Raw genomic sequence first — 19,775 nt, forward strand, 5'->3', positions numbered from 1 at the left:
GCTCCCTCCCCCCGTGCAGGAGGAGAGGCTGCAGGGCTTTGGGCACTGCTCTGACCCTGCCCTGGCTGAAAGGGCCCCCAGAGTGGGCAAAAGCTGGGGAAAAAATGCAGAATGATGAGAACTGAGGGCAGCGGGTTTGGTGCAGCCTGTGGCTCCCGAGCTTTGCCTTCCTGGTGGGTTTGGGGTGGGTTTGATCAAACAGGGGGTTCCCTGCGGGGTTTAATTTCCTTCCCAAAGGTTGGGGGAGAATCAGACCCGCGGGATTTCATTTCCTTCCCCTTTCACCGAGAGCCGCTGGAGCTGCGCTCCCACCGCCACTGCCCCGGCTTTGAGCCCTGAGGGGCCGCGGGGACCGGCCAGAGCCCCGGCCCGAAGGACACCGGGGCCGTGCTGGACAGCGGAGCCGGCCGGGATCTCCGGGATGGGATCCCCGGTGTGAACGGGCGGGATCTCCGCGCCCCGCACGGGTGCTGCAGGGTGGAACCGGGCAGGATTGTCACTCCGCGAGCCGAGCACTCGCCGGGGCTCCTGGCGAGGCCGCTCGGGATCCCCGGTCGGGCTCTTTGGGCTCCCGGCAGTGCCGTTCGGGGTCCCGGGCAGTCCCCCCGGGCCCGGCCGCGCTCCCCGCCCCCGCACCGAGCGCTCCCCGCCCGCCCCGTGCTGCTACCGGCGCCCCGCCTCTTACCGCGCCTCCCCCTCATCCGATTGGCCGGCTCACCTGTCAATCCTCACCGCGCAGCCAATCCCCGCACACGGCTCTGCCCCCGCCGCGCCGATTGGCCGCGCCCCCGGGCGGGCCCCGCCTCCCGCGGCGCAGCGGGGGCGGCCTGGCGGCGGCGGACGCGGCCGGGGCGGACGCGCAGCGGAGCCGGTGAGTGCGGGAGCGGCCCGGGGCGACCCCGCCGCGGGCGCTGACACGGCCCCGAGGCTCCACCGCCGCGGCCTGCTTCCCGAGGCCCGGCCAGCAGCGCGCGTTGTGGCGGCGCGAGGCTCCGTGTGACATTGCCGCGGCCTCCCGCGGGGTCACCCCGTGCCGGCCGGGCCCGCGGGGCTGTGGCGCGGCCGCCTCGGTGCGCTCGGGAGAGCGGGACGGCGGCGGCGGCGTGCGGGGCCGGGCTGAGCTGCGGGAGAGCGGCGCCGGCCTTGGCTGCGTTCGCTCAGGGCTGCGGCACCGCGCGGGAGGCCCGGCCCGCACTGCCCGGGCGGCGGGAGGGATCCATGGAGCTCCGGGAGGGATCCACGGGGCTCCGTGAGGGATCCACGGGGCTCCGGGAGGGCTCCATGGGGCTCCGGGAGAGCTCCGTGAGGGCTGAGCGGGGGTTCCGTGAGGGATCCATGGGGCTCCGTGAGGGCTCCATGGGGCTCCGTGAGGGATCCATGGGGCTCCGGGAGAGCTCCGTGAGGGCTGAGCGGGGGTTCCGTGAGGGATCCACGGGGCTCCGGGAGGGATCTACGGGGCTCCGGGAGAGCTCCGTGAGGGCTGAGTGAGGGTTTCGTGAGGGCTCCATGCGGCTCCGTGAGGGCGGAACGGGGGTTCCGTGAGGGATCCACGGGGCTCCGTGAGGGATCCATGGAGCTCCGTGAGGGCTCCATGGGGCTCCGGGAGGGATCCATGGAGCTCCGTGAGGGCTCCACGGGGCTCCGTGAGGGATCCACGGGGCTCCGTGACGGCTGCGCTCCCTCCGGCATCGCCTTCCCCCTGCTCCTTTTCCCCCCTGCTCCTTTTTTTCCCTGCTGCTTTTTCCCCCCCTGCTCCTTTTCCCCCTGCTCCTTTTCTCCCCTGTTCCTTTTCCCTGCCTTCTTCCTTGCTCTTTTTCCCCGCTTTCCTCCTTGTTCCCTTTCCCTGCTCCCTTTTCCCTGCTTTCTTCCCTGCTTTCCCCCTCTGTTCTCCCTATTTCCCTGCCCTTCCAGCCCCTGCTTTCCCTCTTTCCCACGCTTTCCCGGCCCAAACCTGCCCTGCTGCCACCTTGCCAGCCCCTGTCTGGATTTTTCCTCATTTTTGGTGTGTCTTTAGGGATTGTTTTTCCCTTTTTTTCTGGATTTTTTTCCTCCTTTTTTCTGTGTCTTTATGGATTTTCCCCCATTTTTTCCATGTCTTTATGGATTTTCCCCCCCTTTTTCCATGTCTTTATGGATTTCCCCCCATTTTTTCCATGTCTTTATGAACTTTCTCCCCATTTTTTCCATGTCTTTATGGATTTCCCCCCCTTTTTCCATGTCTTTATGAACTTTCTCCCCCTTTTTCCATGTCTTTGTGGATTTCCCCCATTTTCCCATGTCTTTACGGATTTTTCCCCCTTTTCCCCATGTCTTTACAGATTTTCCCCCCTTTTTCCCACATCTTTATGGATTTCCCCCCATTTTCCCACGTCTTCATGAACTTTCCCCCATTTCCCCGTCTGTATGATTCCCCCTTTCTGTGTGCTAACCCAAAACCGCCCGGGGCAGGGCAGGGCAGCAAGAAAATCAAATTAAATTACATTTCAAAAACTCAGTTCAATCCAAAATGAATTCCTGGGGCTGTCACGTTCCCTTGGCAGAGGATTCCTGCTGAAACCCAGCCCTGGATCCCCTTTGCTCAGGTCCCAGGCAAACATGGGAGAAAATAATAAAATAAAAAAAAAATTTATAAAATAATAAAATAAAATAAGATAAAGTAAAAATAAAATAAAATAAAAATTTAAAAAATAATAAAATAAAAAATAAAATAAAATAGAAATAAAATAAGATAAAGTAAAAATAAAATTGAATTTAAATTTTGTTATTTTCTGGAAAAAACTTGAATTTAAATTTGGTTATTTTCTGGAAAAAATTGAATTTAAATTTGATTATTTTCTGGAAAAAACATGATTTAATAATATTTTTTCACTGTTTCTTTAGGATATTTCCTTGAAGAAAAAATAACCAAAAAAGACCCAAACTTTGTGGAGCTCGGGGAGGGGTTGGGGTGGGTTTTTTTTCTTGGAAAAAGAAGAACTTGTAGTGGTTGGCTGCTGCAGGAGCTGTGCCCTCCTGAGATAAAGCTCTGCAGATAAGGAAGGGCTGCAGGGAGCAGAGCTGGGTGACAATGCAGGGTAATCTGAGTAGTGGGACAATCCAGTAATGGGAATAATGGGAATAATGGGGGTAATCTAATAATGGGAATAATCTGAATAATGGGGGTAATCTAATAATGGGAATAATCTGAATAATCTGAATAGTGGGAATAATCCAATAATGGGAATAATCTAATAATGGGAATAATCTGAATAGTGGGAATAATGGGAATAATCTAATAATGGGAATAATCTGAATAGTGGGAATAATGGGAATAATCTAATAATGGGAATAATCTGAATAGTGGGATAATCTAATAATGGGAATAATCTGAATAGTGGGAATAATCCAATAATGGGAATAATCTAATAATGGGAATAATCTGAATAGTGGGATAATCTAATAATGGGAATAATCTGAATAGTGGGAATAATCCAATAATGGGAATAATCTAATAATGGGAATAATCTGAATAGTGGGATAATCTAATAATGGGAATAATCTGAATAGTGGGAATAATCCAATAATGGGAATAATCTAATAATGGGAATAATCTGAATAGTGGGATAATCTAATAATGGGAATAATCTGAATAGTGGGAATAATCCAATAATGGGAATAATCTAATAATGGGAATAATCTGAATAGTGGGATAATCTAATAATGGGAATAATCTGAATAGTGGGAATAATCCAATAATGGGAATAATCTAATAATGGGAATAATCTGAATAGTGGGATAATCTAATAATGGGAATAATCTGAATAGTGGGAATAATCCAATAATGGGAATAATCTAATAATGGGAATAATCTGAATAGTGGGATAATCTAATAATGGGAATAATCTGAATAATCTGAATAGTGGGAATAATCCAATAATGGGAATAATCTAATAATGGGAATAATCAGAATAATGGGAATAATGGGAGTAATGGGAATAATATAATAATGGGAATAATCTGAATAATCAGAATAATGGGAGTAATCTAATAATGGGAGTAATGAGAATAATGGGAATAATCTAATAATGGGAATAATCAGAATAATGGGAGTAATGGGAATAATCTAATAATGGGAATAATGGGAGTAATCTAATAATGGGAATAATGGGAATAATTGCTCTGTGTGTCATTGCAGGGTCCCTCTGCTGCTGAGTAATCTGAATAGTGGGAATAATGGGAGTAATGGGAATAATCTAATAATGGGAATAATCTGGATAATCTGAATAATGGGAATAATGGGAGTAATCTAATAATGGGAATAGTGGGAATATTGGGAATAATGGGAATCATCTAATAATGGGAATAATCTGAATAATAGGAATAATTGCTCTGTGTGTCATTGCAGGGTCCCTCTCCTGCTTCCCAGCTCGCTGGGAAAAATGGGAATTATGGGAATAATCTGATAATGGGAATAATGGGAATAATCTGATAATGGGAATAATGGGAATAATCTGATAATGGGAATAATGGGAATAATCTCAATAATTGCTCTGTGTGTCCTTGCCAGGGGTCCCTCTACTTGCTCCCAACTCCCTTGGAAAAATGGGAATAATGGGACTAATCAGAATAATGGGAATATTCAGAATAATGGGATATTCAGAATAATTGCTCTGTTTGCCCTTGCCAGGGTTCCCTCTGCTGGTTCCCAACTCCCTTGGAAAAATGGGAATAATCTAATAATGGGAATAATCTGAATAATCCCTCTGTGGCTGTGTGAAGGAATTTTGGCTGTGGGAAGGAGTGATTATTCTGATTATTCCCGTCATTCTGATGATTCCCATCATTCTGATGATTCCCATTATCCTGATGATTCCCATCATTCTGATGATTCCCAGGCACTGCAAATTTGACACCAAAACTTTAAATCCAGACTGAATTTTCAGACAATTCTTGTTTTTTGTGGCTCCGGTGTGAATTCTCGGTCAGAATAACCCCCTGACATCAGAGCCAGCCTGAGCCCAGAGTGAAATCCAGCTGTGAGGGCAGCAGAAGGGACCAAAAATAACAAAAATAACAAATAAATGAATGAATGAAGCTGTTTTTGCACTGGAGCCCGCGCGTGCTGGTGAGTGGAATGGAGCGCACCAACAGGCGTGGGTGGGCTCAGGCACTGCCAAGGGAGCGGAGAAAAGGGAGTGCTGTGCAGCAGCTCAGGAATATAAATATATAATATAAATATAAATAGATAAATAGATAAATAGAGAAGGGATGTGTCTGAGCAGGAGAAAAGGGAGTGCTGTGCAGTAAATGTGGAGTAACCATCTCATCTTTATGCAAAAATAAAGAATAGAAAAAAAGAAATTAAAATATATATATATACATAAAATATAAATAATATAAATAAAATATTCTAAATACATTATACATTAATCACTATAATACATTAATAAATATTAATAAATCAATAAATAGAATAAATATATTATAAATGAACTGTAAAGAACATAAACAATAAATAAATAGAAAATAGAGAAGGGATGTGTGTGAACAGGATAAAAGGGAATATTGTGGAGTAAATAATCTCATCTTTATGCAAAGATAAAGAAAAAAAATTTAAAAAATATATACATAAAATAGAAACAATATAAATAAAATAATATAAATTCAAATACTATATCATACATTAAAAACTATAATACAGTAATACAATTAATCAATAAATAGAATAAATATATTATAAATGAACTGTAAAGGACATAAACAATAAATAGAGAATAGAGAAGGGATGTGTGTGAGCAGGACGAAGGGAGCGCTGTGCAGTAAATGTGGGGTAAATAATCTCTTTATGCAAAAATAAAGAATAGAAAAAAAGAAATTAAAATATATATATATACATAAAATATAAATAATATAAATAAAATTATTCTAAATACATTATACATTAATAACCATAATACAATAACAAGTATTAATAAATCAGTAAATAGAATAAATGTAAACGAACTGTAAAGGACATAACCAATAAATGGCTGGAGAAGGGATGTGTGTGAGCAGGACGGGCTGGTTTCTGGCAGGGACAGATCCCATGGTGCGACCTGCATTTATTGCAGGGCAGGGACAGTGTCTGCACCCAGCAAAAAGGGATCTTACAGCTTTTCCAGCCCTGCGAGATAAGGAGTGAGAAGGGACGGAAATGACTGCAGCTCGTTAGGAATAATTAGAATGAACTGGAAATAATTAGAAATAATTAATAATTATGACGGGTGGTCTCTGCTGTTGATGCCTGTGGGGTTTTTGTTGGCTTGGTGCAGGTGGTGACACTTCTCCAGCAGTGCTGGTCAGGCTGTGTGGGGTGTTCTATCCCATTAAAGCTGCACTCATCCCTCCCTGAGCTCCCAAAACACCCTCAGGGGTTGGGAATCCCTGGATTTGGGGTTCCCCAAATTTCCCAGAGTTTTGGGAAGCGAGGAGAAGCTTTGGGGAGTCCGACCTGTAGCTTGAGGGGGACAGCAAAACCGAGGGAGGGAGGCAACTTCCAGGGGCTGGAGAGGGGAAAGGGGAAAGGCTTCACACAGGGAACGTGGGATTGGGAAACTGGGGGGGAATTCTGGCTGTGGGAGGAATTTTGGGGGTGAGGGAATTCCCAGAGGAGCCGTGGCTGCCCCATCCCAAGGCTGGGCTGGAACAGCTCAAGGTGGTGGAAGTGTGGGGTGGGATGCGATGATCCTAAAAGTCCTCCCCTAAAAGCATGATTAATTCTGGGATAATTAATTGGGGAGGAATTTTGGCTGTGGGAAGGAATTTTGGTGGGGATGGAATTCCCAGAGGAGCCGTGGCTGCCCCATCCCTGGAAGCCCCCAATGTTGGCTTGGAACAGCTCGAGGTGGTGGGATGAGATGATCCTAAAAGTCCTCCCCTAAAAGCATGATTAATTCTGGGATAATTAACTGGGAAGGAATTCTGGCTGTGTGAAGGAATTTTGGTGCTGAAGGAATTCCCAGAGGAATCCCAAGGCCAGCTCAGAGCAGCTCGAGGTGGTGGAAGGTGTTGGGGTGGGATGAGATGATCCTAAAAGTCCTCCCCAACCCAAAGCATTGTTAATTCTGGGATAATTAAGGTTCTCCGGGTGTGTTTTCCCCACTTTGGAGCGAGGGTGAGGCTCCTTCATCCCAAATTGGTCACGCCCGAGTTCAGCCGAGGCTGAGCTTTGTGTTTGAAATCTGCCAGGCCGGGGAAATGAGGCCTGCTGTTAATTTATGAGGGGAAAAAAAGCAGGTCAGCACGTCTGAAAGGTGCTGACAAGCATAAAGCACCTGAGATTGTCAAAAAAAGGGGGAAAAAAGAGGCTGGAAATGGTTTTTTATCCCCACGTGAGTGAAATGTTGTGGCCGAGGTTTCGCAGTCAGAGGGAGGGGGGAAGAGGTGCCTGAATTCAGGAATTCTCATTTCCTAATCAAACACCCCTTGGAGGGTTTGACCTTCCAAAGTGGGGCTGTGGGAGCAGCTCTGTGGCTATGAAAAGTGATTTTTGTCCTTGCAGAGCCCCTCCAGAGCCACCTCAAGGTTCTCACAGCAGCAACTCCAGCCCTGAAGATTCCAGGCTGAAAAAGCTGCAGCATAAAAGGCAGAAATAACAGAAAGTCAGAGCTGAAAAAGAGAATGATTCCATTTAAATAGAATTATTCCTTCATCCACACTCTGCAGCCAAGGTCAGGCTGACCTTTCCTCTTGTAGGTTGGGTTTGGGACATCTCAGAGCAGGAAAAACCTGTGCAAACCACCCTGGGAGGAAAGGGACTCCTGGAAGGCAGCACATCAGATCCAGAGTGGCCTCTGTGGCACGTGTGAGGCACTGGATCCCTCTCTTCCAAAAATAACCTCTGCTTGCTCCTGCCAGTCCTGGGGACTCATTCCTGGGACTATTTTTTCCCCTTTTTCCAGAGGGTTTTAAATTTCCACCTTCCTTCTCCAGTGTCTCGTTCAGCAGTCCCAGGGAGACACCAAAATTCACACTGAGAGAGGCAGGATCTGCTCCTTTTCCCTGGAAATTATGGATATTTTAAATTTCCACCTCCCTTCTCCAGTGTCCCTTCAGCAGCCCCAAGGAGACACCAAAATGCTCACTGAGAGAGGCAGGATCTGCTCCTTTTCCCTGGAAATTATGGATATTTTAAATTTCCACCTTCCTTCTCCAGTGTCTCATTCAGCAGTCCCAGGGAGACACCAAAATTCACACTGAGAGAGGCAGGATCTGCTCCTTTTCCCTGGAAATTATGGATATTTTAAATTTCCACCTTCCTTCTCCAGTGTCTCATTCAGCAGTGCCAAGGAGACACCAAAATTCACACTGAGAGAGGGCAGGATCTGCTCCTTTTCCCTGGAAATTTTGGATATTTTGGTGTTTTATTGCAGCTGAGTTCTTTGTGGGTGAGAAGGGTTGATATGAATGGCACAGTTTTTATCTGGCACCCCCTAAAAATCCATTTATACCTTAAAGGAATGGAAAGGATCCTGGAAATGCCCTTTGACAGGGAATTGGGAGAGGGATTTCCTGTTGAAAGTGGCCCTGGGGGTGGGTCACTCCCATCCCTGTGCTGTGTCACCAGCATATTTCCCATTTTTGACATTTTTCCTTTGTTTTTTTGGGCTGCATTTAGGAGCTGGAGCTCTCCTGGCCCCGTGGAAGTGTGCCTGGTATGGGTAATGGTGTGAGAGAAGGTCCAGTGGAATTCCAGAGGGATGTGGAGCCCGTCACAGCCCGGATTCCTGCAGAGGTGAGAGCAGGGGCTGGGCTGGGGGTCCAGAGCAGCTCCAGGGGGGCAATCCACCCCTCTCAGGGGAGATCCCACCTGCAGTGCTGCATCCAGCCCTGCGAGGACCTGGAGGGGCTGGAGCCAGTCCAGAGGAGGCTCCAGGATGATCAGAGGGATGGGGCAGTGGGGAAAAGCTGGGAAAATTGGGATTGTGCAGCCTGGAAAAGATCCAGAGTCACCTGACTGTGACCCTGCAGTGCCTGAGGGAGCCCCAGGGAACGTGGAGAGAGACTTTGGATAAAGGATGGAATTCCAGGGCACAGGGAATGGCTCCCCACTGCCTGAGGGGAGGGATGGATGGGATATTGGGCAGGAATTCCTGGCTGGGATGGAATTCCCAGAGCAGCTGCCCCTGGAGCTGCCCAAGGCTGGAGAAGGGAAGCTCCAGAGAAACCCTGGAGCTGTTCCCAGAGCCTGGAAGTGCTCCAGGAGAGCTGGGGAGGGATTTGGGATGAAGACGGAGAGACAGGACACAGGGAATGGCTTGGCTTCAGGCTGGAAAAAGGGAATTTGTGTGGGATTTTGGGAAGGAATTGCTGGCTGGGCTGGAATTCCCAGAGCAGGATCCCTGGAAGTGCCCAGGGCCAGCTTGGAGCAGCCTGGGCTGGTGGAAAATGCCCCTGCTCATGGAATGGGATGAATTTTCAGCTCCTTCCACCCCAACCCAGTCTGGATTTGAGCTCTGGACTCCCAAAAGCTGCAGCATTTGTACAATCCATGGGGTGAGGGGATCCAGACCTTCCCATCCCCTTGGGAAGGGCTTGGGAATTCCCAGTGGCACACAGGACAGTTCCCAGTGACAGACAGGGCAATTCCCAGTGACAGACGGGACAGTTCCCAGTGGCACACAGGACAGATCCCAGTGACACAGGACAGATCCCAGCCCAGTCTGGATTTGAGCTCTGGACTCCCAAAAGCTGCAGCATTTGTACAATCCATGGGGTGAGGGGATCCAGACCTTCCCATCCCCTTGGGAAGGGCTTGGGAATTCCCAGTGGCACACAGGACAGTTCCCAGTGACAGACAGGGCAATTCCCAGTGACAGACGGGACAGTTCCCAGTGGCACACAGGGCAGATCCCAGTGACAGATCCCAGTGACATACAGGACCATTCCCAGTGACAGGGCAGATCCCAGTGGCACACAGGACAGATCCCAGTGACCCACAGGACCATTCCCAGTGACAGTTCCCAGTGACACAGGGCAGATCCCAGTGACACAGGACAGATCCCAGTGACAGATCCCAGTGGCACACAGGACAGATCCCAGTGACAGTTCCCAGTGGCACACAGGACAGATCCCAGTGACAGTTCCCAGTGGCACACAGGGCAGATCCCAGTGACACAGGGCAGATCCCAGTGACACAGGACAGATCCCAGTGACAGTTCCCAGTGGCACACAGGACAGTTCCAGTCCAGGCTGAGGTGGCAGGCTGCACCAGCAGCACCACTCCAGGCTTTCCCTGCTCCTGGGCTGCTTGGAACCTCAGGAGAAGGGAGAAGGGAGGTGCCTCCCAGCCTTGCTGGGTTTTAACCCAAATCTGGGGCTGAAGTTCACTTTGCACGGCTGGGAAGGGGGAATTGAGCTGATCCAGGGCTTTTGGGTCATAAACATTAACTTTGGGGTTGGGAAACACAAGGAAAATGTTAACTGCTCTCCTCCACCAAGTGTCAAAAGTTCACACATCAAGCCTGGGCTTGTTCTCACTGCACAACCTCCACGGGGTTGGATTTTGTGGCTTTTTGTTGTTGTTGTTATTCTCTGTGGGAGAAAAATGCTGATTTTATAAATATGAGCTGTGGCGGGAGTTCCAGCAGCAAAATCCCTCTCATTCCACCCATCAGAGGGGGAAACTGCCTGGATTTACCCTCAGGAGCTTGGGAATGGTGTGGGAATAGGGCTTGTGTGCTTTTCCAGAAACTTCCCTTCTGCCCATGCCTAAAAATCGTGGGGAGGGAGAAGAAAGAGAAATATCAGGGATAAAACAACACATGCAAGAGGAATGCTTGGAATTTTGCCTCACAGTCCAACCAGCAATTCACTGTGCTGGAAACTCAGTGAAACATTTTGACCCAAATCCTGGCCCCGGGGTGAATGCTGCAGAAAAGATGAAATATTATTCCTTGTGGCATTGATTTTTTTTTTTTCTCCTCTATCCAATGGTTTTTTTTCCAGGATAACCAGGAGAAGAAGAAAGTGCTGAACTCCCTGATGTCTGGGGCTCTGGCTGGGGCTGTGGCTAAAACTGCAGTGGCTCCTCTGGACAGGACAAAAATCATGTTCCAGGGTGAGTCCTCTGGGCTTTTTTCCCAAATTGTTTTTAACTTTAAGCCCTTTGTGCTCATCCATCTCCTTCTCCTGGAGATGTGGAGGCTCTGGGAAAGGGGAATTGGGCTGTGGGGGTTCCCTGCTGAGGGCTGGGTGCCCAAATTGTGCCCGAAATGAGAGGCAGCAGGCCCTGGAGCTGCTGCATGCCTGGATTTGTGTGCTCTGGCACCCTGAATTGTCACAGAAAATGACATTCCTCTGAGTGGAACAGAGAATTTCCCTGTGTTTAGCAGGATTTGGGGATTTTGGGATCTGTTGCAGTGCAATTCCTCCAATTATCCCAAAGGGAACAGCACAGGCCTTTAATTCAGTGGACATTTGGGAAAGCCAAGAATTTTAATCCTGGTGACGTCCCAGATTAACTGAGTTGGGCTCAGCCTAATCCCTGGCTGACATTTAATTTAGAATTGATTTCTACTCACATGATTTTCATTCTGGGCAGAGCAAGGAGCTCTGCAATTGCTGGGATGTGGATCAGGGGGGCTGGGATTACCTGAATTTTTGGGTTTTCCCACCCAAATCACACAGCCAGGTTCATTTTAGGGTGGAAACATCAAGGGCAGGGAGGAGAGGGAAGCCACAGAGCTGGGCTGAGCCAGGGGATCAGCTGGAATTTGGGCAGGCCACATTCCTAAAAATCCCTGTGTGGTTCAGCCCATCCCAGGGGCTGGAGAGGGTGGGATTAAAGTCTCTCAATGGGAGCAATTTCTTGGGATCTGGTGGGGTTTTTTTTAGGTTCTTGCTGCCCTGAGGGGTTTTATTCCCTGGCTGTGAGGAAGGAAAATATCTTTGGATCATCAAAGTGATGCCTTGAGTTAGGAATGGGGCTTGGGATGGTGGAAAGTGTCCATGGCAGAGGGGTGGATGAGCTTTCCCAGCCCAAACCATCCCAACAACTCAATAAATTCCCCACAACTCAATCATTTTATTATTTTGAATAATTTTTTTAAAGGAACAAAACCCCCTTGATAACCATCACTGTTCATCGAGGTAGTTTTTATTCCTTAAAATTAAAAAAAAAAAAAAAAAAGAAAAATTCCAAATAAAAGCATTGAATTGCACAGAGGAGCAGCAGTGGGGAAAAGTGGATTTGCATGGAATTGTTGGATACACTCGAGAGGCTCCCAGAGCCTCAGATGAGCGAGGCAGGAGCTGCAGCAGCCCCTTAATTGGAGCCACATTCATTAAAGCTTTCCAGCCAGGGTTTTCCCTTCCTTTGGCAGAGCTGCCAAACAAATCCTGCCTCCCAAAGCCTGCCTCGTGCCTTTGGAGGTGCTGTCACTTTGGATGGATGCAAGGGAAAGGAGAAAAAAAATCAAAACCAGGGAGTTCATGGGGGTTTGGCTGGGATGGAGCTGCTCTTGCGTGGAGCTTCGCTCTGCCCTCGCTGGATTCTGGAATGAGGCTGGGATCTGGGCATGGAAATGCTCTGAAAAAGAAGTGAGCAGTGCAGTTTTGATGGTTTTCCTTTCATTAGTTGTTTTTATTTATTCATTTATTCTGCTGAAACTGAATTTTCCTAACAAGCAGCTGGGGAAAAAAAATGGAATTTTGTGCTAAATTATGGGAGCGTTTATGAGACAAAGAATTTCTGCTTCCTCTTGCATTCATTCTTTTCCTTCTGTTTTTATCCCTTTAGCCAAAACACCTGTTTATTTATCCCTTATTTAGGGATTCATGGATCAATATTTGTTTTTATGTCTTGCAAGCCCTAATCTTTTTTTTGTTGTTGTTTTTATTTTTAGTGTCTTCAAAAAGATTTTCTGCCAAGGTGAGGTGATGTCTGTCTGCTGTTGGTCTGAAATGTTTAATTAATCTTTTGTTGGTATTTCACTTTTTTGGGGATTTATCAGCAGCAGTCCATGAAAACATAGAGGGAAAGACTGGGAATGGTGTTTTTAATTACAGGATTAATTAGGACAGTGATTGCTGAGGGGATTTAAACTCCAGGTTGTACCTGTGATGTGACAAGAAAAGTGACATCACTCAGGGCTTTGGCTTTTGGGACCTTTTTTAGTGGCTTTGGGACCTTTCCTGGTGTTTGTGGGACTTTCCTGGTGATTTGGGGACCTTTTTTTGTGTTTATGGGACCTTTTTTTGTGTTTATAGAATCTTTTTTTGTTTATAGGACCTTTTCTTGTGCTTATGGGACCTTTTCTAGTGATTTGGGATGTTTTGCAGTGATTTTAGGACCATTCTTTGTGATTTTGGGACCTTTCCTGGTGATCTTGGGACCATTTCTAGTGCTCATTCTCTTCCCCAACCACACAGGAGTTGTTCCAGCATTTACAGGGAATTAAATCCGGGATCTCACCCCTCTCCTGGCTTCCTGAGGGCTTTTTCCCTGTGCATTCCAGCTTTTCCACGCGTGATGTGTGTGATCCTAATGTTCCTGCCTGGCCCCAGGGAGATGAATTTGGGTTTGGGAAGGGGTTTTGTACAAATTGTGCCTTCCCTGAGAGGGAAAACGAGGCAGGCTGGGATCTAAAAATCCTTCCTTGCTCTTGCGTGGAGCTTCACTCTGCCCTCACTGGATTCTGGAATCCAGGCATGGAAATGTTCTGAAAAACAAATGCACAGTGCAATTTTGATATTTTCCTTTAATTAATTTATATTTATTTATGCATTTATTCCACACAAACTGCGTTTTAAAGCACCTGGATGTGCCAGGGTGGCCATGACAGCTCCGTGGGCAGGGTTTATCTGTGGGTTCAGCTCCCTGCCTTGGTTCCTGCTCTCCCTGCCCCTTGGGCTGCTCCCCTCAGTGATTTACCCTCTCTCCCTGCTCCCCTCAGTGATTTACCCTCTCTCCCTGCTCCCCTCAGTGATTTACCCTCTCTCCCTGCTCCCCACGGCTGGTTTCTCCGCTCCCTCCCCTTGGCCTGCTCCCCACGGCTGCTTTGTCCCCTCAGGAAGCGTACAGGCTGATCTATCACACCTACCTCAACGAGGGCTTCTGGAGCCTCTGGAGAGGGAACTCGGCCACCATGGTGCGGGTGATCCCCTACGCCGCCATCCAGTTCTGCGCCCACGAGGAGTACAAGCAGATCCTGGGCAACTACTACGGATTCCAGGGAAAGTAAGAGGCTGCGGGGCTGGGGTCCTGCTGGGGTCCTGAGGGTGGGAGCTCCAACATGGAGGCTGTGAGGGGGAAGCTCTGAGGAGAAGCTGTGAGCTGGAAGCTCCAAGATGGAATCTCTGAGGGGAAAGCTGTGAGGGGGAAGCTCCAAGATGGAATCTCTGAGGGGAAAGCTGTGGGGGGAAGCTCCAAGATGGAAGTTCCAAGGGGGAAGCTCTGAGGTGGAGGTTCCAGAATGGAAGCTGTGAGAGGAAAGCTGTGAGGGGAAGCTCCAAGGTGAGGGAAAGCTCTAGGGAGGAAGCTTTGAGTTGGAAGCTCTGAGGGAAAAGCTGTGAGGAGAAGCTCCATGGGGAAAGCTGTGAGGCGAAATTCCCAGGGGGAAGCTCTGATGGGGAAGCTGTGGGGGGAAATTCCAAGATGGAAGCTCCGAGGGGGAAGCTGTGAGCAGAAGTTCTGAGAGGAAACTGAGGTGGAAGTTCTGAGGGGAAGTTCCAAGACGGAAGCTTTGAGTTCTGAGGGGAAGCTGTGAGGGGAAGTTCTGGGAGGAAGCTATGAAGGGAACCTGTGAAGAGAAGCTCCAAGGGGGAAGTTCCGAGAGGATGCTCTGAGGGGAAGCTGTGAGGTGGAACCTTTGAGGGAGAAGCTCCAGGGGGAAGGAAACTGTGAGGGGGAAGCTCCAAGATGGAAGCTCCAAGAGGGAAGCATGAGGGGAAGTTCTGAGGGGAAGCTGTGAGGGGAAGTTCCAAGATGGAAGCTCCATGAGAGAAGTTGGGGAAGTTCCAAGATGGAAGCTCCAAGAGAGAAGCTGTGAGGGGGCTGCTCCAAGGTGGAACCTTTGAGGGGGAGGCTGAGGGGATGCTCCAGCCGAGCCCTGAGCCTCCTCTCCCCACGGATTTTCCCTGTGGGATGGCCGGGAATGCCCAGCAGGCAGAGCAGTGCCGTTCCCAGCAGCCAGGTGGGATTTGCAGCTGCAGGTGACGTGTGGTCTCTTCTCTCACCCCACTCCAGGGCACTGACGCCTTTCCCTCGCTTCATTGCCGGCTCCCTGGCTGGCACCACGGCTGCCATGCTCACCTACCCCCTGGACATGGTCCGTGCCCGCATGGCTGTCACGCCCAAGGAGATGTAAGTGCCTCATACACAACTTTTTGGGTTTTTTAAAAGGTCACGTGGTTTTATTGCCATTTTTTGGATAATTTCTTGCTGGGAGGCTTTGGTGGGATAAAGCCCCGGGGTCTGAGCAGCGATTCAGTGTCCAGAGGTGTGGATGTGGGAGGAGATGGATACTGGGAGGCCAGCTGGATCCAGGAAAACCCAAGAGAGCTGAAACCCCCTCTGAGCTGCCCGATGAGCTCGGAGCCGAATTAATTACCAATTAATCCATCAGGGAGCCCTGCTGGGAACACCCCAGCCGCTGACCAGCGCAGGTCTGCTCTCCCCCTGTCCCCACGGCAGGTACAGCAGCATTGTCCACGTCTTCATCCGGATATCCCGTGAGGAGGGGCTGAAAACCTTGTACAGGGGCTTCACACCCACCATCCTGGGCGTCATCCCCTACGCCGGCCTCAGCTTCTTCACCTACGAGACGCTGAAGAAGGTGCACGCAGGTAAATGCAGGAAATGCCGGAGGGTTTGGGGTGCTGCAGTCCTGGTGTTGGGGTGGGGGGCTCTGTGCAGCTCCGGGCTGTGGACAAGGAAAGCTGCAGGAAAGCTGGGTCTGAATTGTGGGGGGAAAAAGGGAATTTCCAGGTGGAGAGGGACTTGGTTGTGCACTAAGTTGGGAGCAAAACCTGGGGAGTTGTACCTGTGACTGTCAGTAAATGTGGCATCACTCGGGGTTTTGTTTCGTGGGACCTTTTCTAGTGATTTGGGGACCTTTTCTAGTGATTTTGGGACCCTTTCTAATGATTTTGCTTGGGAGCTCAACCTGGGGAACAAAAGCTTGGGAACAAAACCTTGGGAGAGGAACTTGGGAACAAAATCTTGGGAGCAAAACTTGGGGAGCAAAACCTCAGGAGAGAAACCTGGAGGAATTAAAACCTTGGGAGCAAAACCTGGGGAACAAAACTTTGGGAGCAAAATTTTGGGAGCTCAGCCTGGGGAACAAAACCTTGGGAGTAAAACCTTGGGAGCTCAAGCTGGGGAACAAAACCTTGGGAGCAAAACTTTGGGAGCTCAACTTGGGGAGCAAAATTTTGGGAGCTCAACCCGGGGACCAAATCCTGGGGAACAAAACTTTGGGAGCTAAACCTGGGGAACAAGTCCTGGGGAACGAAACTTTGGGAGCTAAACCTGGGGAACAAGTCCTGAGGAACAAAACTTTGGGAGCTCAACCTGGGGAACAAAACCTTGGGAGCAAAACTTTGGGAGCTCAACCTGGGGAACAAATCCTGGGGAACAAAATTTTGGGAGCTCAACCTGGGGAACAAAACCTCGGGAGAGCAACTTGTGGGAAAACAAAACGCGGGTAACGAAACCTCCCGAGCGCAACCTCAGGAAGGAAGCCTCCGTCCCTCCACCGTGTCCCCTGAGCGGTGAGTGGATTCCAAGGACCCCCCTGCGTGTCCCCCCAGAGCACAGCGGGAAGGCGCAGCCCTCGCCCCCGGAGCGGCTGCTGTTCGGGGCGTGCGCCGGCCTCATCGGCCAGTCGGCCTCGTACCCGCTGGACGTGGTGCGGCGCCGCATGCAGACGGCCGGCGTGCTGGGCCACAGCTACAGCTCCATCCTGCTCACCATGCAGGACATCGTCAGGGAGGAGGGACTCGTCAGGGGCTTGTACAAAGGGCTCAGCATGAACTGGGTGAAAGGCCCCATCGCCGTGGGGATCAGCTTCACCACCTTCGACCTGACGCAGATCCTGCTCCGCAAGCTGCAGCACGGCCCCGGCCTCGAGAGGTAGTGGCTTTGTGTACAAAGAGCAGGTCGTTCTTCCCTGGCCTCCCACGTGCTCCTGCAGCTGGGAACTCGCCTGTTTGTTGGGGGGTTTTTTTCCTGTTGTTTTCGGATTGGATTTTTTTCTCCTTTTTAATTTGGAAGCCTGACCGTTCCCTAAGTGAAAAATTGCCGATCCTGCAGAGCTGAGTCCTCCAAAGCAGCTGCTGCCTCAGCCTTGTGCTGGACTCTGCCCCCAGGAGTGGAGCCTCCCCACCCCACCTGTGCTGCTCCTGGCTCCTCACCTGGCTCTCCGTGGGCAGAGGGAAGCGGTGGCTGATGGAAGAGGGGGCTCGGAGCTGTTGGGAATGAACCCCTGGATCTGGGAAGGGGCAGTTTTGTAGCTCCCTACATTCTGCCAAGTGCAATATCCCAGTGTAGTCCGTAGGGAATTCCAGATTCCCCTGGGCTGTGGAAGCAGGGCAGAGCAGGCCCAGGACACTACACTTGTTCCGAAAGCTGAATGTTTCCTCTGGCTGGGAACGCTGCCCTTTTTGCATGGATTTCCTTGCTTTTGGGTTGAGCTGCATCAATGTCCCTCGTTTGTGGTGTCCCTCTGAGATTACCAAAGACTGGAGGCAGCAGAGGAGGGGAGTTCTGAGCCTTTTTATAAAGGAAATTTTCCTCTGTGTGCTGTCGGTGTCGCCGAGCAAGGTCTGTGCCTGGATTCCCAAACCGGATCCACTCCAGCTGCATCTGTGTTTTCCTTCTGTGCTGCCCTGCCCTGGAGAGGCAGCGTTTTCCAGGGCTGCAGGCACTGAGGGAGGAGGTGTTCCATCCTCCCAAACCCCCTTTTTTCATTCAGTGTTATCGCTGCTCTATGCACCGTGGGAGAACAAACCCTGCTGCAGCCTGGGCTGTCCCCAAAAAAAGCTGTCCCTGGGAGCTGAGCCCGGCCCCTGGGCGTCCTGGTTGTCCTTTTTGGTACCTGCTGTGTAGGTCCTGTCACCTCTGTTCACTAACTCATCCCCTCAGCTGTTTTATCCCTAAAATCCCCCTTGGAATTTAACCCTTGTGGGCACCACAGCGCTGACCCTGCAGTGCCAATCACTTCCAGCTGGGATTCCACAGCCAACGGTCGGGAGTCTCTCAGTGTTCCTCTTTCCAATCAGTTTTCAGGGAAATGGAGATTTTTTTGGTGGGTGATCCATCCCTCTGTTGAATTCAGAAGTCAGAGCAGACTTCAGACTCCTCTGATGATAGATTACACAAACCAAGGTGGAAAAAATCCCTTTCCAGAGAGTCCATAATGTAAGAAAAAACCAAGATTTACCTTAAAACCTGTCCTTTCCTGGTTGTTCTGTGCTTTAGCTGTTGTAGCTGGATGGGAATGAGTGGGAATGGAAGGAATTGCACAAGGGGGCAGGAGCAGCCTTCTCCTTTCTTTTTTGTCTTTGCACTTCTTCGGAGCACCAAGCTGCTCCTGATGCCAAATATTTCCTTAGGAATCAGGGGATGTGGGAGTGGCACTGCAGTGTTGGCACACAGATTGTCCCCAGCACTGGAACTGGGATTTAACCTCAGCAATTCTGCCCCTGAGCCCAGCAGGGCCACACATTCCCTGATTTACCTGGGAGTTAAAGACCCCTGGGGTTTGGGGAGGTGGTGGCCACGAATTCTGTGTCATTGTTTTGGGGCTGTGGAAATCTCCCAGCTCTGCTTTCCCCTGGCTCTGCCCCCATTTCTTTTCTCCAGTGGAGAAGCCAATTTCCCTGCTCTAGTCCTGATCCAGAGGGAGGAATTCCCAGCAGTGTTTATGTCCTCTCCCTTCCTTGTCCCCTCCCAGCTGGGAAAAGCAGGATTTCCAGGAGCCTGGGAGTGCTGACAAGCTTTTCTTTTAATCAGCAGCTGCACCTGATTTAAATTCAGAATTTCAGCCAATTTCCCCACAAGTTTTGCAGGCTGGGTGTTCGTCCAGGGGCAGATCCTTGAGTTCAGCCTCTGATGGTTTTGGTGCTTTTGTTTCTCAGAGTGTGTTGCTGCTTTGGGTTGGTTTAAAAAGCTTTTTTTTTCCCTTTTTTTCCCTTTTTTTTGAATGTAGAAAAGGGGAAACAGAGTGTTCCCTTCCCTTCTCTTCTTCCCTGCATGGATTCACACACGTTCCAGATTTTTTTCTGGGGTGTGCTGGCCAGGAAGAGCTCTGAGAAAGGAAACAAAACAGGAGTTTTTCCCTTTTTTTTTTCCTTTTTTCCCTTTCCTGCAATTCCCTAATTTTTCATTTTCTTCCTCTCAAATTTAATTCCCCACTCCCCTTTCTCACAGATCCTTAAAGCATCACCACCAAATTTGTGCTTTTTGTTTTTCTTTTCCTCTCCCTCTTCCTGCACCTTGAGCCCCGCACTGGCACTTCGAGAAAACCAGGTCCAGAAAATTGCACCCAAAACGTCAAAATTGCAGCTTTTCAGCATTTTTCCAACAGCCCAAGCACGTGTTCCCCTCACGGCCTGGATGCTCCAGGCACTTCAGGCACCAGGGGATGGTTTGGGGGAGCTTTCCTGAGCTCCTTGGCCCGTTTGGCATCTTCACTTTGTACCTTCTGGGGGCTGATTTCCCCCTCTATTCACACTTTTTCCCCTTTTCCCCCCTTCTTTTCCCTTTTTCCCCTCCCCCCCCCTTTTTCTCTTTTCCCCCCATTTCTTTTCCCCCC

General features: G+C 49.7%; 1 protein-coding gene across 2 annotated transcripts; it reads left to right on the forward strand.

Moving 5' to 3' along the window:
- The first annotated feature begins 822 nt into the window (after positions 1 to 822).
- On the forward strand, positions 823 to 19,768 carry SLC25A42 (solute carrier family 25 member 42). 2 transcript variants are annotated; one of them, XM_041465807.1, is made up of 8 exons: positions 823 to 871; positions 8,636 to 8,752; positions 10,966 to 11,077; positions 12,864 to 12,889; positions 14,031 to 14,197; positions 15,206 to 15,322; positions 15,653 to 15,804; positions 16,771 to 19,768. In XM_041465807.1, exons 2-8 carry the CDS (start codon positions 8,675 to 8,677, stop codon positions 17,094 to 17,096), a joined length of 978 nt encoding a protein of 325 aa, XP_041321741.1. In that variant the 5' UTR covers positions 823 to 871; positions 8,636 to 8,674; the 3' UTR covers positions 17,097 to 19,768. The 2 variants fall into 2 exon arrangements, with proteins under 2 accessions (XP_041321741.1, XP_041321742.1); XM_041465808.1 differs by lacking the exon at positions 823 to 871 and adding an exon at positions 6,991 to 7,688.
- The last annotated feature ends 7 nt before the right edge of the window (positions 19,769 to 19,775 follow it).

Source organism: Pyrgilauda ruficollis, unplaced genomic scaffold (assembly GCF_017590135.1).
Source record: "Pyrgilauda ruficollis isolate IOZ18807 unplaced genomic scaffold, ASM1759013v1 scaffold192, whole genome shotgun sequence".
NCBI classification, from domain to species: domain Eukaryota; kingdom Metazoa; phylum Chordata; class Aves; order Passeriformes; family Passeridae; genus Pyrgilauda; species Pyrgilauda ruficollis.

Bases quoted from the DNA above. Each gene is read 5' to 3' on its own strand.
- SLC25A42 (XM_041465807.1), top strand. From the start codon at position 8,675: ATGGGTAATGGTGTGAGAGAAGGTCCAGTGGAATTCCAGAGGGATGTG. The intron at 12,890-14,030 runs GTGAGGTGATGT...TTGTCCCCTCAG, and splicing joins CAAAAAGATTTTCTGCCAAG to GAAGCGTACAGGCTGATCTA. The intron at 15,323-15,652 runs GTAAGTGCCTCA...TCCCCACGGCAG, and splicing joins GCTGTCACGCCCAAGGAGAT to GTACAGCAGCATTGTCCACG.